This window comes from Notothenia rossii (assembly GCF_949606895.1).
Source record: "Notothenia rossii genome assembly, chromosome: 11".
In the NCBI taxonomy this organism is placed as follows: domain Eukaryota; kingdom Metazoa; phylum Chordata; class Actinopteri; order Perciformes; family Nototheniidae; genus Notothenia; species Notothenia rossii.
In genome coordinates this window covers 58,654,569-58,671,510 of record NC_136910.1, presented here as the reverse complement: position 1 = coordinate 58,671,510, position 16,942 = coordinate 58,654,569, and the positions used below count along the sequence as shown (strand labels likewise).

General features: G+C 42.0%; 1 protein-coding gene and 1 pseudogene across 3 annotated transcripts in view; one reads left to right on the top strand and one right to left on the bottom strand.

Annotated features, from left to right (window-relative positions):
- Positions 1–16,942, bottom strand: part of LOC307025356 — a 246,475-nt pseudogene that overhangs the window by 133,992 nt on the left and 95,541 nt on the right. The window lies entirely within an intron of this gene.
- Positions 1,319–16,167, top strand: LOC307025483 (scavenger receptor cysteine-rich type 1 protein M130-like). 2 transcript variants are annotated; one of them, XM_079660202.1, is made up of 9 exons: positions 1,319–2,185; positions 2,911–2,968; positions 7,308–7,592; positions 7,858–8,178; positions 8,705–9,001; positions 9,255–9,566; positions 11,468–11,764; positions 15,117–15,413; positions 15,718–16,167. In XM_079660202.1, exons 2-9 carry the CDS (start codon positions 2,920–2,922, stop codon positions 16,035–16,037), a joined length of 2,178 nt encoding a protein of 725 aa, XP_079516328.1. In that variant the 5' UTR covers positions 1,319–2,185; positions 2,911–2,919; the 3' UTR covers positions 16,038–16,167. The 2 variants fall into 2 exon arrangements, with proteins under 2 accessions (XP_079516328.1, XP_079516329.1); XM_079660203.1 differs by lacking the exon at positions 15,117–15,413 and having other exon boundaries at positions 1,322–2,185.

Below are 16,942 nucleotides of genomic sequence, written 5' to 3'. Positions count from 1 at the left end.
GCTGAGGTTCAGGTGTATATCAGTATGTAGTGTCTCTACTTTAAAGAGTCCTCTCCTGCTGATGTTCAGGTGTATATCAGTATGTAGTGTCTCTACTTTAAAGAGTCCTCTCCTGCTGATGTTCAGGTGTATATCAGTACGTAGTGTCTCTACTTTAAAGAGTCCTCTCCTGCTGATGTTCAGGTGAATATCAGCATATAGTGTCTCTACTTTAAAGAGTCCTCTCCTGCTGATGTTCAGGTGTATATCAGTATGTAGTGTCTCTACTTTAAAGAGTCCTCTCCTGCTGATGTTCAGGTGTATATCAGTATGTAGTGTCTCTACTTTAAAGAGTTCTCTCCTGCTGATGTTCAGGTGTATATCAGCATGTAGTGTCTCTACTTTAAAGAGTCCTCTCCTGCTGATGTTCAGGTGTATATCAGTATGTAGTGTCTCTACTTTAAAGAGTCCTCTCCTGCTGATGTTCAGGTGTATATCAGTATGTAGTGTCTCTACTTTAAAGAGTCCTCTCCTGCTGATGTTCAGGTGTATATCAGTATGTAGTGTCTCTACTTTAAAGAGTTCTCTCCTGCTGATGTTCAGCTGTATATCAGTATGTAGTGTCTCTACTTTAAAGAGTCCTCTCCTGCTGATGTTCAGGTGTATATCAGTATGTAGTGTCTCTACTTTAAAGAGTCCTCTCCTGTTGATGTTCAGGTGTATATCGGTATCTAGTGTCTCTACTTTAAAGAGTCCTCTCCTGCTGATGTTCAGGTGTATATCAGTATGTAGTGTCTCTACTTTAAAGAGTCCTCTCCTGCTGATGTTCAGGTGTACATTAGTATGTAGTGTCTCTACTTTAAAGAGTCCTCTCCTGCTGATGTTCAGGTGTATATCAGTATGTAGTGTCTCTACTTTAAAGAGTCCTCTCTTGCTGATGTTCAGGTGTATATCAGTATGTAGTGTCTCTACTTTAAAGAGTCCTCTCCTGCTGATGTTCAGGTGTATATCAGTATGTAGTGTCTCTACTTTAAAGAGTCCTCTCTTGCTGATGTTCAGGTGTATATCAGTATGTAGTGTCTCTACTTTAAAGAGTCCTCTCCTGCTGATGTTCAGGTGTATATCAGTATGTAGTGTCTCTACTTTAAAGAGTTAGCAATAGCCGTTAGCACTAGCCGTTAGTCGCTAGCTGGCAGCCATGGGTGGCTGCTAGCCGTCGTTAGCCCCTCGTGGTTAGCAGCCAGGATGTGCAGCCGCACGCCCCGAAGAACAAACCCACGAGGTAGCAATGGGGTTGCTGGTCGACCCAGCAGGTCGTGCATCGTCCCCCCGTTGGATAGAAAGCCGATGCGGGAACGGCGAGCAAGGTCTCCAGCCTTCCGCGGAGCGCGCACCGAGCCTCAGTGCGCGTGCCGGTGGCAGCCACGGACGTCTCCAATCAAACCCCGGCATTTCGAGAAAGGAACTCGGGTTCCTTTTGCCGTGTTCGGCTCCGTCCAGGAAACTTCCCAAGACGTATCGGGGTCACCAGTGTAGTGCCGAGGACATGGAGTCGGAGGCGGTGCAATGGAGATGTGAAAGGATACTTTAATAGAGAGCAGAATAGGACATGTTGTCGGGTCGCAGCCCGGGTCGACAAGAGGAAGAGCCAAGAGGGCACACACTATATATAAGTAACACATAACATGTCCGTGCGGGAACTTTAGCCGCAACTGTAGTTCCCAGTTTGAATTATGAACCCTCTGTATAAATAGGTGGTCACCACAGGGTTTTATTTTCTGACACTTTGTGAGTTCCCTGACCGGGGACACATGTTTATATAAAAGACGTCAAAAAGTGCATTTTTTATGATAGGTCCCCTTTAATGTCTCTCTCTTTCTCTCTCTCTCTCCTCCCTTTCTCTTTAAGTCTCTCTCTCAGGCTTTCCCCAACCACCCCTCCTCTCTCCCTCTCTCCCTCTCTATCTCCCTCTCTCTCTCCCCACACTGGGCGGTGTATTTTCGGGGGAGGTGTCCTCTCTTATATCGTGGATACATCGGATCTGTGGTGGATTTGAACTCGCTGCAGAGCGGAGGAAGAGGAGCAGCTGAGAGTCTCAAACATCCGGGGACTTCTGTCTGGAGATATCTCTCTTTTTTCGGAAAAGTTTTCAAGTGATAACCCAACAGGAGCAGCTGGATTTCATTTTCTTTTGTCTCTTTACAAGGTAAGATGTGGCTTTTTGACCTGTCTCTTTCACCCATTCGTGCATTGATTACTCTTACATTGTGTAAAAACTTGTTGCACATTTCTGCGCTTCAATCTTTCTGTATCTGCATGTGTGTTACCTCCGGAGGAGGAGCCGTTCTTTGGGGGCAGGAATGTTCCCACAGTGATCAAACTAAACGATAAGACTTGCATTGATAAAAGTGACACTTGGGACCATTTACATCCATTTCAATCCACTGGCAGTTTAACCTCCTGATCAGCTGATAATCTGTATCAGCCCAGCTGCTGATCTGCTGCAGCTGGGCTCTAAAAACACTTTAATAAAACGTCTTTTAAAACACGATAAAACCTTGTTAATGCATAAAAAGAGCGCTAGAGCAACAACATACTCCTGAAATAAATACATAAATATCTACATTTAGACCAACATCTGATCAGCTGACTTTCAGACAGGTTTTTATGAAGATGGGTCAGGACAGAAAGAGAGGGGTCTTTGTTCCTGACACTTTCAGAATCTCTTAACACAGAGGGACACATGTTTAAGTAGAGCAGACATGAAGAAGAGGATTTTGCATTATAGTTGACCTTTTAAAGTTTAGCTTGAATATCAGATTTGGGTCAAAGTACTTAATTCTCTTCCTGTGTTTGCACAACACCGATCAGGAGTTGATATATTTCTCCTTTTATAAACGATATCACTTCCTGTTCTCTGTTTCTGTGCAGGTTGTTGAGATGATTCCTCTCCTCCTGCTCTGCTCGCTCAGTCTGAGTTTCGCTCAAGGTGAGTCCATCCTGCATCCATCCACAACATTACATCTCTCTCTCTCTCTCTCTCTCTCTCTGTCTCTCTTTCTCTCTATCTCTCTCTCTCTCTCTCTCTGTCTCTCTCTCTCTCTCTCTCTCTCAGACTCTCTCTCTCTCTCTCTCTCAGACTCTCTCAGACTCTCTCTCTCTCTCTCTCAGACTCTCTCTCAGACTGTCCCTCAGATTGTGGCAGAGACAAACTGTCCCTCAGTCTGTGTGCAAGACAGTTGTATCGATGAAAGTCCAGTATGAATGCTGTAAAAGTGCACAATGGTCCATGGCAACAGCTCACTCAAATAGTTTGTTTTTAAACGCTTGAGCTTTCTTGGAGAGCATGTTGCCGTCTAGCTCCATTAACATTTGCTGGGGCACTTCGAACGTGCACTTCAGTTTAGGGGGGTCGTTCAGGTTCATTGCATACATTAGTCCAAACAGCATGGTAGCAGCTAATGCAATGTTGTCCACATCAGTTAGTACCTGTTGGCCTTCCAGGACAATCTGTCCTCTGGTCTCATCTGTCCTCTGGTCTCATCTAGCCTCTAGTCTCATCTGTCCTCTGGTCTCATCTAGCCTCTGGTCTCATCTGTCCTGTGGTCTCATCTGTCCTCTGCTCTCATCTGCTCTCATGGTGGAATTGTGTTTGACGACATAAAGTCCCACTGTAATCCCCTGAATGGACCGCAGAATGACGTCTTCATCTTCTGCACAGTCACAAAGGGAACAGAGTGAGATCTAACAAATCAATACATATACTTTATATACCCATTACTAAGTCCCTGTGTCTAACAAGTACATTTGGTCAGAGTTCAGTACTTTTAAGCCTCCTTGTTATCTGATATACTCCTTTCTGAGCTGATAACAAATGTTTCATTTCCTGCATCCGTTTTAAATTAAAAGCCCTCTAGCTTTTCAGTGTAGTCTGGCTATTAAACCAAAAACAGGGATGTTCACATGCTTTAGGCTAAGCTATGTGGTGTTTCAATAAATACATATTTTAAAGCCCAACAAAAAAAATCAAAAGGTCAAATATTACTTCTACTGACCACAAACTCTCTCATTGAGGTACACACACAGAGGTACACACACAGAGGTACATACACAGAGGTACACACACAGAGGTACACACACAGAGGTACACACACAGAGGTACACACACAGAGGTACACACACAGAGGTACACACACAGAGGTACACACAGAGGTACACACACAGAGGTACACACACAGAGGTACACACACAGAGGTACACACACAGAGGTACACACATACACAGAGGTACACACACAGAGGTACACACACAGAGGTGCACACACAGAGGTACACACACAGAGGTACACACATACACAGAGGTACACACACAGAGGTACACACACAGAGGTACACACATACACAGAGGTACACACACAGAGGTACACACACAGAGGTACACACACAGAGGTACACACATACACAGAGGTACACACACAGAGGTACACACACAGAGGTACACACACAGAGGTACACACACAGAGGTACACACAGAGGTACACACAGAGGTACACACACAGAGGTACACACACAGAGGTACACACAGAGGTACACACAGAGGTACACACACAGAGGTACACACACAGAGGTACACACACAGAGGTACACACACAGAGGTACACACAGAGGTACACACACAGAGGTACACACACAGAGGTACACACACAGCCCCTTGAGAAGACAATCCCGGGCTAAATCGACATCATCAACCCAAGTGAAGGGGAATAAGAAAAGAAAGACTCTGTTTTGCTCAATGAAATGTGTACACTATTGACTCGATGTATAATTTCCTTAGAGTGAATTCTTACTTGAGTCATGTTTGACATAATACAGTTCAGACGCTGGCCTATCTGTCCTCCTCTCTTCTCAAAACTCTTCAGAAGTTTGTCAGACAGCACATCCAGCTGAGAGAGAAATCTTGATTGGAGGGGCGGGGTTGTTATGCGCTTAAACTCCACATTTATCAAAGAAAACAAAATATCACAGTCATAAAAATCATGAAATCATTTAATTTTATAATTATGTCATGATTGTAGTTGTGTGCTAAATGTATTTACAAAATCACACACCAGGCATATCTTGCCTCAAAACGCTGCAGAGAAACTAGCCCATGCATTTGTTACTTCAAGGCTAGCTTATTGTAACTCTTTATTATCAGGGTGTACCAAGAACTCAGTTAAGTTGCTTCAGCTGATTCAACATGTATTGACCATTGATGTATTTACGGTATTTACATGAACACAGAGCGGATCAAAGCAGAGACATACATCGTTTTTTAGGGAAAACACTGCGGACAATATTGTAATACATCTTTAACAATCAACAACTTAAATGGGTAAAGATGGTCGCTTAACGTAGCCTACTACCATACAACCTGCATCAGCGCCCCTAAAAGTCGGCACAAGAGTAGACATGCAGAGCCGGACCGACACAGTAAAGTTCTACACCGCCTGACAGCAGACATGAAACAATCATTTCAAACAATACGTAGCCTATAGACATGCAAACATGCCGCAAGCTCATCCATCGGCTATGACTCCCCCTCTCCATTGAGCTCGGTTTAATGTGCATAACTTTGGGCAAGGTTCATAGTTTTAAATATTGTACAGTGTTGAGCCGATGAAAGGGAGTCGGAGGCGGCGTGTTGAGTGTGACACTCCACACTTTATTTTCCATTAGTTTACAGAAAGGTAGGAACAACTTCATTACATGCTACTCAAGCTAGAATGATAACAAACCATAGGTGCGCTACCTAACAGGTCCATGATGCAACACACTCTATAACACCAGTGAATGACAATGTTTACAAATTGTCAGCTGTATTTACGTTGCTCGTTGTAACGGCAAATGTGAACTTTGCTTTTTGCAAACAATTCATCTTGTGATAACCTGGAACTATGGCGAACATTTGATGACATTAAATAACTTTTACCCTGTAGAGATGTTCTCGGGACAGAACCAGCTTACTCCTCCGATGCGGGAAGAAAATATGGTAGAACTCCTCCCCCCCTCCCCCCTCCTTTTGTTTAAAAAAGAAAAAGCTTCACATTTTTAAATAAATATATATTAAAAAAAAATCTCGATTTTTTTCACTTACGAAACCATTAAAGTACGGGTTTGAGTCCGACCATATTCATTTGTGAATAAAATATTTGTAAATAATAATTAGAAGCTGAGTAATCGGCTGCAGAGCAAGCTGCTGACGTATGTGCTCAGTGGGCGGAGTTACAGAGATAAACATCACTTTTTTCTTATTTCTTAACATGATTGAGATTTATAGAACGTAAAGCCCTCAAGATTAAAACGGTTCTACATGATTGCAGATACACTCTTTACAACATCAGCAGGATACGTCCCCAGCTGACCCAGAAAGAGACGCAGGTTCTGGTCCAGGCTCTCGTCATCTCACGCCTAGACTACTGCAACTCCCTCCTGGCTGGTCTACCTGCATGTGCCATCCGACCTCTGCAGCTCATCCAGAATGCAGCGGCTCGTCTGCTCTTCAACCTTCCTAAATGTTCCCACACCACACCGCTCCTCCGCTCCCTTCACTGGCTTCCAGTAACTGCTAGAATCCACTTCAAGATACTGGTACTTGCGTACCATGCTGTGAATGGATCTGGCCCTTCCTACATCCAGGACATGGTTAAACCGTACACCCCAGCACGTGCACTCCGCTCTGCATCAGCCAAACAGCTCGCTGCACCCGCACTGCGAGGGGGACCCAAGTTCCCGTCAGCAGAAACACGTGGGTTTGCTATCCTGGCTCCAAAATGGTGGAATGAGCTCCCCATTGAAATCAGGACAGCAGAAAGCTTACACATCTTCTTCAGACTGAAAACTCATCTCTTTAGACTCCACTTCCAGAGATAGAATTACTAACAAAGCACTTATATACTAATAAAGGGCTGGCTGATCTGAGTAGCACTTGAAATGTTTGGCTCTATGAAACCTGATGTAGGCTACTTTTATGATTCTGATTTCTTCAAGGCTGTATCTTCCTGGTCGAATGTACTTATTGTAAGTCTCTTTGGATAAAAGCCTCAGCTAAATGTAATGTAATGTAATTGATTGATGTTTCGATGAGAAACATGAATCAATTGTCTCATATATTAACTGCATATTTGCAAATTGAACAACCCCACTTTCCCCTTTTTTTCAGTGTAGATACATTTGAATTTCATATATAAATGTAAATAGAATATAAAATAGAGGAGCTGCAGCTGTGATTGGTTCATTTCATCAAACTCACTTTATTCTCTCTCTGATCTCTCTCTTGTTTCTCTTCAGAGCCGGTCAGACTGGTCGGAGGAGAGAGTCGCTGTGCAGGAGAACTGGAGGTGGAACGTCGAGGAGAATGGAGAGCAGTGAAGAGCTCTCTCTGGAGCCTGAAGGCAGCACGTGTTGCCTGCAGAGAACTGGACTGTGGCTCTGCTGTTTCTGTAGGAGAGAGAGAGGAGTCCTCAGAGAAATCTGTGTGGAGGATCATGTCTGACTGTGTTGAGTCTGAATCTGCTCTGAGGCAGTGTATAACAGCAACTTCATATTCTCGCCTCCTGACTCTTACCTGTTCAGGTAAGCTCCTTTGACTTTTTTGTCAGAATTAGAATTTTTTCCTCGAATCTTGACTTATTTTTCCAAAATTGACGCATTGAGAAAATCTTGATATTTTTCTCCAAATTTGACTTTTTGTCAGTGTTTTCGACTTTTTTCTCAAATTCAGATTTTTAAAGAAATTAACTAATAAGAAAAATTGAAATAAAAGATAAAGAATAAAATACAATAAAAAATGTAAAATTAACTGTTTCTTTACCTCAGTTTTATCTTCTGTCCTCTCCAGACTCTGTCAGGCTGGTGGGGGGGACCAGTCTGTGCTCAGGCAGACTGGAGGTGAAGTCTAACCAGTCTGACCCGTCTAACCCGTCCTGGTCCTCAGTGTGTGAGGCTGACTTTGACCAGCAGGATGCTCAGGTGGTCTGCAGGCAGCTGGGCTGTGGGGCTCCTTCAGTCCTCCAGGGGGCGCTCTATGGAGAAGGGGAGGCTCCAATGTGGACCAAAGAGTTCCAGTGTGGAGGCCATGAGTCTGCTCTCCTGGACTGTAGCTCAGCCTCAGAGAGAAACACCTGCTCACCTGGCACAGCTGTTAGCCTCACCTGCTCAGGTAGAAGATTCAAATGTTTTATTATCATATGTACATGAGCTACAGAATAGAAATGGCAATGAAACTCTCCTGTCCTGAGCTCCTCCAACAATGCAACATATATAATAAAATACAAAAAATACTGCAAGAAGTCTCAATCTACTTATTTATATAAATAGTTTTCACCAAAATTAACCATTTTTAATTTTGTCTTAATGTACATAATTTAATTTCACATTATGTTCTTGTACATATGATATTGTATTTAGAAGTATACAGACTTCTTGCACTATTTTTGTTTTGTATTTTCCTCAGATTTTGATCTTTTTCCTCACGAAATGTTACTTTTTTTTTTTAAATGTTGACTTTTTGCTCAACATTCCTCATTGCCATTTCTAACCTGTAGCTCATGTGTATATGACAATAAAAGCTTTGAATTTTATATACTTGTAAATATAATCTAAAATAGAGGAGCTGCAGCTGTGATTGGTTCATTTCATCCAACTCTCTTTATTCTCTCTCTGATCTCTCTCTTGTTTCTCTTCAGAGCCGGATGAGGTCAGACTGGTGGGAGGAGAGAGTCGCTGTGCAGGAGCTCTGGAGGTGAAACATCAGGGAGAATGGAGACCAGTGGGGGGCTTATCCTCTCTCTGGACCCTGAAGGAAGCAAGTGTTGCCTGCAGAGATCTCGACTGTGGCTCTGCTGTTTCTGTGGGAGAGAGAAGGGAGTCCTCAGAGAGATCTGTGTGGAGGATCAGATCTACCTGTGTTCAGTCTGGATCTGTTCTGAGGGAGTGTGCATTATCAAGTTCCTCTTCCCGCTTCCTGACTCTTACCTGTTCAGGTAAGCTCCTTTGACTTTTTTTTCAGAATTTGACTTTTTTCCTCTAATTATGACTTGTTTCTCCAAAATTGATGCATTTCGAAAATGTTGAAATTTTTCTCCAAATTTGACTTTTTGTCAGTGTTTTTGACTTGTTTCTCAAATTTAGATTTTTAAATAATTAACAAATAAGAAAAATTGAAATAAAATATAAAGAATCAAATAAAAAAAGTAACTGTTTCTTCACCTCAGTTTGATCTTCTGTCCTCTCCAGACTCTGTCAGGCTGGTGAATGGGACCAGTCTGTGTTCAGGTAGACTGGAGGTGAACTCTAACCAGTCTGACCCGTCCTGGTCCTCAGTGTGTGAGGCTGACTTTGACCAGCAGGATGCTCAGGTGGTCTGCAGGCAGCTGGGCTGTGGAGCTCCTTCAGTCCTCCAGGGGGCGCTCTATGGAGAAGGGGAGGCTCCAATGTGGACCAAAGAGTTCCAGTGTGGAGGCCATGAGTCTGCTCTCCTGGACTGTAGCTCAGCCTCAGAGAGAAACACCTGCTCACCTGGCACAGCTGTTAGCCTCACCTGCTCAGGTAGAAGATTCAAAGGTTTAAATGTTTTATTATCATATGTACATACGCTAGATTGTAGAAATGGCAATGAAATGCTCCTGACCTGAGGCCTCATTTATAATGCCTTGCGTAGGATTGACGTGGCAAGGTTGCTTACGTAGGACAAAGCAATACAATTTGCACCGACACTTTCCGATTCATAAAAGACTGCGTTCCAGCGCAGGACTTGCGTACGGCACTTCCTACGCCGGTTTCCCTTTATAAATCACAATCAACTCGAAATGCGGCGCAGCTTTTGCGAGCTTCACGTAACGCTCATATTTGCTTATAAATAGTCAAAGAAACGCCCATTCATTCATTCATTCATTCATTCATTCATTCATTCTGACTGACTGCATGGAGAAGATCGCAGGAAATGAGGACAGAACAGCTAAAACAGACATCTCACACCGTGTCAGATTCTGGTTCTTTTGGGGAGGTGGAGATAAATCATATTCTTTGGTGGATGCAGTTTGAACCAGAGTAGCAGCATGGAGGTCGGATCGTCACCAACATAAATAAATAAATAAATAAGTGGTCCGAAAAAGATTAATGACAAAATAAATACACACAGCCTTCCTCAGGCAGTGTGTTTGTACCGGGGACAGGAGACCCCCCCTTGATGAGAAACTGTAAGAAATGATGGAGGATCCCTCCGGAGGGGAGTCATGACGACTGGATCTGAATTATTGTTTTGTATTTGGTGGTTTGTGTCCCAGCTGTCGATCAGCAACTCTATATCCATAACCCACCAGTTAAAGGAAATACAGCTAATGTGTTGTGTTATATTAGCTGTACAGTTTACCACATGTGGTGCTCTTAGTTTCCATACCTCCTGTGTTTTACGAGCGACTTATCAAGTAGGCTATTGGCGAACGGCATAAAACACGATTCAACGTGAGAGTATATAAACCATGCTCGTATCTACAACCTATAGAAATGCAACACGGCGTCAGTTTAAAGTAATTCTGTCCTCCTGCTTACCGCATCATTTATGAGAATACATTTCTTATCAAGAGAACATAATCGAGGGGTGATCAATAACATATCCGTATTTATTTATTTCTCCAGTTATGTGTCTGTGTGCTCTGAGGAGTCTCAAACAGGCGTTTGTTTAATCATTTTAAGATTGGCTTTAATCAATGTTTGAAAATGAATTCTTCATATCTGATAAATGAGAGGTAACATTTTGTTTATGTTATTATTTCCACATATTTCTCTCCATCCTTCCTTCTGCCAACGGTGTCGCAGTTTCTCGTCTCTCCCGTTTTTGTGTGTAGTGCGTACGCATGGGTCAGAGTGTCCGTGGAGGACCGCAAACTTTCCGGTCAAGTTTTTGTTTTTTATAAATCGCAAACAGTGCGTAGACACTGACGTATGCCATCTTTTGTGTGTACGCACCGTTTATAAATGAGGCCCCTGAGCTCCTCCAACAATGCAACATATATAATAAAATACAAAAAAAAAAAATAGTGCAAGAAGTCTCATCTTGCAATCTACGTATTTATAGAAATAGTTATCACCGCAATTAACCGTTTATATTTTGTCTTAATGTACATTATTTAATTTCATATTCTGTTCTCGTACATATGATATTGTATTTAGATGTATATAGACTTCTTGCACTACTTTGTTTTTGTATTTTCTTTCTCGAAATGTTACTTCTTTTTTTAAATGTTGACGTTTTGCTCAAAATGTTGACTTTTTCCTCAAAACGTCTCATTGCCATTTCTAACCTGTAGCTCATGTGTATATGACAATAAAAGCTTTGAATTTGATATACTTGTAAATATAATATAAAAGAGAGGAGCTGCAGCTGTGATTGGTTCATTTCATCAAACTCTCTTTATTCTCTCTCTGATCTCTCTCTTGTTTCTCTTCAGAGCCTGGTGAGTTCAGACTGGTGGGAGGAGAGAGTCGCTGTGCAGGAGTCCTGGACCTGAAACATCAGGGAGAATGGAGACCAGTGGGGAGCTTTACCCCTCCCTGGACCCTGAAGTCAGAAGATGTTCTCTGCAGAGATCTGGACTGTGGCTCTGCTGTTTCTGTGGGAGAGAGAGAGGAGTCCTCAAAGAGACCTGTGTGGAGGATCAGCTCTGAATGTGTTCGGTCTGGATCTGCTCTGAGGGAGTGTGCATATTCTGTTTCCTCTTTCCACCTCCTGACTCTTACCTGTTCAGGTAAGCTCCTTTGACTTTGTCCTCAGAATTTGACTTTTTCCTACACATTTTGACTTTTTTCTCAAATATTGACTATTTCCTCGAAATTTGACTTTCCCTCCAAATTTTGACTTCCATAAAAAAAGTACCTTTTACCAACTTATTATATGTTATAGTTTGGATTCCTAAAGCTCTTACTCTACTATCCCATCATTCAGGGGTGGTTTTCACTATAAGTAATGGTTTATTTTTGGACGGACATTATAATTTACATTTTTTTAACTATGTTCAATCTGAATTTACTTTAAAATAAAAAAAATGTATATTGATTCTGATAATTATGCATCCAGCTCACAGGTTTGTCATTGCTTTGAGAAAAAAGATTATTAATTTACCCCTTTTAGAAGTGAAGATATTATCATTTGCTATGGGAATGTCATTTTCGAGCCTGAGACCTGAAAAACAGGCTCAGGGCTTAACAGGTTAAGGCCTATTATAGTTTATCACTATGGGTGTCACTGTTTAGAAGAGGGGAGACAGTTGTCTTCACTCACAGCAGGCTGTACAGAGAAGACCCCTGACTCAATGGAAAAGTACTGGAGCCCCATAATGTGTTTAGGCCATACCATAGGAGACAAGTCTGGGTCTGTCCAGTCCAGCACACCAGAGCTCATCCCCACATATATGGGTAAGAAGGTGTGTCTTTGGTTTTCTGTCCTTGTGTGGAGCATAAAAGCTCTATAGCTGAGAGAGGGAAAGCTTCAGAGCGGGGTTTTTCCTTGGTAAGTACTCTTGAATACAATTTAATATCACAACTGAAGAGGGACAGTTGAAGAGATTTTAATGTATTTGATTTCACACCTGGTAATCTGTGAGGGTTTTCCTCTGAATTCCAGTGGAAGAGGTTTTTAATGCAACTGAAGAGGGAAGGTTGAAGAGAGATTTACCAAATAAAATAAGAAAGGTAAAACTGTGAATTGAGGTTTTTGATTGGTAATTTACCACAGCATGAAATAATTTGTATGATTGTCACATTGTAACGACAGAAGGTAAAAACCCTTTACAAGTGTTGATCATGTTCTTAAAATAAAATCATCCCACCCTTTTGGACTGGGATAACTTAAAATAAATCTGCACTGTCCTCTCCTGCTTTAAGGTAAGATTGCACACTGCCACACTCAAACTTAGGCAGGGCCACACCTCATTACAGATACCAGAATCCTACGGGATCACTCGGACGGATTTAGTGTGTCGTCTGAATTGAAACAACAGTTAATTGAACCTGGTTCTTCAGAAGTTAGGTGAGACCTTGCTGATCCAGGTGGACCGAGCCTGGCAGTAAACTTACATAGACTCAACAGCTTCTGTTAGGTCAATTAGAAGGGCTGATTAATTGCCAGAATAATGAATACAGGCCTGCCGACTCCAACAGTAGGAAACACAACAACAGTGACATAAATATTATAAATATTCTGAAAGTAGAAATAAAATCACTGATCTGAACCCACCTGACTCTGTGCTGATGATGAAGTTACTTTCTTTACATAAAAAAAAATCATGTTATTTTTTTGTATTGCATTAAATATGTTTTGTACCATTTAAAACATTTAATTTTGATGTTTTTCTGGATAATATGACAATTATGTTTCCCTTGTTAATTGTGACATGGCCTTTTATGTCATGGAATATTATTATGTCAATTATTCCATCTAAAATATAAAAATGTTCTCCGCTAAACTTCAGACAGAAGCTGCAGTCATGACGATATGGGCGAGAGCGAATGATGTCCACAGCAGTATTTGCAGCAGAGCGGACAGCCTCTTCCTGGGATGGAGAGAGGAGGGAGACTGGGGGAGAGAAAGGGGTGAGACACTGAGAGAGAGGGGGAGGATGGGAGAGAGAGGAGGGAGAGAGGAGATGCAGGAGATCAGAGAAGAGGTGGAGACGGTGCTGAATAAAGACAGAATAAGAGAGGATCGGAGGGTGAGGAGGCGGGACACCAAGAGGAGCCACATGGTGAGACTTTTCTTAAATTGTACTTGTGTCTTTGAAGCAGGTTTTTGCGGAAAATTCTGAAAAAAGAGTCAACATCTGAGAAGAAAATCTTATTTGGAGTAAAAATTCAGAGAAAAAAAGTCAAATTCTGCGAAAATACATTTGAAATGGAGAAAATAGTCAAATTCTGAAAAAAAATAATCAAAATCAGAGAAAAAAATCTATATCTGAGTTTAAAAGTCAAATTCTGTGATAAAAATAACTAAATGTGAGATAAAAGTCCAATTCTGAGTAAAAATTCAAGAACCAGTCAATTCAGGAAATATGTTTCTTCACAGTGCAAAATGATCACACTTAAAACATTTGTTCATGCCTCGGGATAGCTCTGTGGTTAGAGCTGGACAATATGTCAGAGCATTTGCCGACCTTTCTCTGGATTCAACTATTATCAGTGTCCACACTTTTAAGAGTGCATTGAAGACCTTCCTCTTTTATCGAAGTCTTAAGTTAGAGCTGGCATTAAATTGTACATATTTAACTTTATGGTACTTTATTTTATTGTTTTATATATATATTTATTTCTTTTATTTCTAATTCTGTTTTACACACTATCTTGTCTTTCCATTTTGCTGTAATATTATTGTTGTTTGTTTTTAATCCCTAAAGCCCATTGATATAAACCTGTTTTGTGATATTGGGATATACAAATAAGTGTTGATGATTTGATATGCAGTGGCCGCTGCCTTGTAAGCTGGTTCAAAACCCGAGCTTTTAGATTGGAAGTCAGATTGTTCCCTGATAATTCAGTTTTTTTTGCTATGTTTTTGTGTGTGTGTGAGTGTGTTTGAGTGTGTGTTTGTGTGTGTGCAAGTATATGTTTGTCCATGTGTGTGTGAGTGCGATGTGAGTGTGTGTCATAGCAAAACAAACTGAATTTTTAATAAAAACCTGAATTACAGTGTTAATATTCGTGAGCTGGAGCAGTACCCCAGAACAACTGCAGGGGCGCTGTGTTCAAACAAAGATTTAACAAAACTTTTGTTTTTGTAAAATAGTTCGATTTTGGAGACTTTTACTGTTTGAGCACTCCAGAAACACTTCCACTCTGTCAGTCAGCAGCTGTCCTGCTAATACAAAGTGTCCTCGTAGTGTCGGTGTTTATTCATACCACATGTCTGCTTAGACCACATAAACCAGCACACTAACACACATATATGAAATATCTGAATAAATAATGAAAGATACCACACACACACACACACACACACACACACACACACACACACACACACACACACACACACACACACACACACACACACACACACACACACACACACTTTATTCTCTCTCTGATGACTCTCTTGTTTCTCTTCAGAGCCTGATGAGGTCAGACTGGTGGGAGGAGAGAGTCGCTGTGCAGGAGTCCTGGACCTGAAACATCAGGGAGAATGGAGACCAGTGAGGGGCTTATCCTCTCTCAGGACCCTGAAGACAGCAGGTGTTCTCTGCAGAGAGCTGGACTGTGGCTCTGCTGTTTCTGTGGGAGAGAGGAAGGAGTTCTCAAAGAGACCTGTGTGGAGGATCAGATCTGAATGTGTTCGGTCTGGATCTGCTCTGAGGGAATGTGCAGTATCAAGTTCCTCTAACGACATCCTGACTCTAACCTGTTCAGGTAACCTGCTTTGACTTGTTCTCAGAATTCAACTTTTCCTCAATCTTTATTTATTTTTCAACATTTTACTTTTTTTCAGTGTTTTTGACTTTTTTCTTTGATTTTTAAATAAATAAAAAATAAATAAATTGAAATAAACGATAAAGAATACAAAAACAATAAAAAAATTACCTGTTTGTGACTTGTTTCTCAAATTTAGATTTTTAAATAATTAACAAATAAGAAAAATTGAAATAAAAGATAAAGAATAAAATAAAAAAAGTAACTGTTTCTTCACCTCAGTTTTATCTTCTGTCCTCTCCAGACTCTGTCAGGCTGGTGAATGGGACCAGTCTGTGCTCAGGTAGACTGGAGGTGAACTCTAACCAGTCTGACCCGTCCTGGTCCTCAGTGTGTGAGGCTGACTTTGACCAGCAGGATGCTCAGGTGGTCTGCAGGCAGCTGGGCTGTGGGGCTCCTTCAGTCCTCCAGGGGGCGCTCTATGGAGAAGGGGAGGCTCCAATGGGGACCAAAGAGTTCCAGTGTGGAGGCCATGAGTCTGCTCTCCTGGACTGTAGCTCAGCCTCAGAGAGAAACACCTGCTCACCTGGCACAGCTGTTAGCCTCACCTGCTCAGGTAGATGATTCAAAGGGTTTATTGTCATGTATCCACATGAGCTACAGAGTAGAAATGGCAATGACATTCTCCTGACCTGAGCTCCTCCAACAATGCAAATTGTATAATAAAATAAAAGAATAACAAATAGTGCAAGAAGTCTCTATACATGTAAATATAATATAAAATAGAGGAGCTGCCCATTTTAGGCAGCTATTTCCTGGAGCGTCAGCTTCAGCGTCAGACAGACGAAGACTGACAAAGACATTGGAGTCCTGTTGGAGTCACGAGGGAGGCAAAGAGGAGACAAATCCTACTTTGATTGAGCTAAGTATCGCTGGTGTTTTCTTTTATTTAGTTCTCTAGCCCCTCATGCTATAATCATGTGTATTTTTCTCCATTCCTGTTTATGTGTCTTCTCGCAATTATCACTGGCCCCGTGTTTCTCCTAATCGATATAACCGCCCTGCTCTCTTCTATCCCACATGCTCCACTGAGATCCAACATCTCGTTTCATGGGGCCTGTGGAACTGCCAGTCAGCTGTTCCTAAGGCTGACTTCATCTCTGGCTACGCTTCCCTGCAGTCTCTGGATTTCCTTGCTCTCACGGAGACCTGGATTACTCCATCCAACACATCCACCCCAGCAGCTCTCTCCACAGCATATCCCTTCTCCCATACACCCAGACCCTCTGGCAGAGGAGGTGTCACTGGTCTCCTGCTCTCTCCCAACTGGAGCCTCTCCCTCTTCAAGCTACCTAACTTCACTCCTTCCACCTTTGAATTCCATGCCGTCACAGTAACCCATCCTATACAATGAACCATTGATGTTCTCTACCGTCCACCAGGCGCCTTGGGGGACTTCTTGGAGGAGTTAGATCATCTCCTCTCACACATCCCTGAAACTGGCCCTCCCGCTGTACTTCTCTGAGACT

What these genes read in the sequence shown, in the direction of transcription:
- LOC307025483 (XM_079660202.1), top strand. Translation starts at nt 2,920, where the DNA reads ATGATTCCTCTCCTCCTGCTCTGCTCGCTCAGTCTGAGTTTCGCTCAA. An exon ending in TGTTAGCCTCACCTGCTCAG is followed by an intron (nt 8,179 to 8,704) that starts GTAGAAGATTCA and finishes GTTTCTCTTCAG; the next exon opens with AGCCGGATGAGGTCAGACTG. An exon ending in CCTGACTCTAACCTGTTCAG is followed by an intron (nt 15,414 to 15,717) that starts GTAACCTGCTTT and finishes TGTCCTCTCCAG; the next exon opens with ACTCTGTCAGGCTGGTGAAT.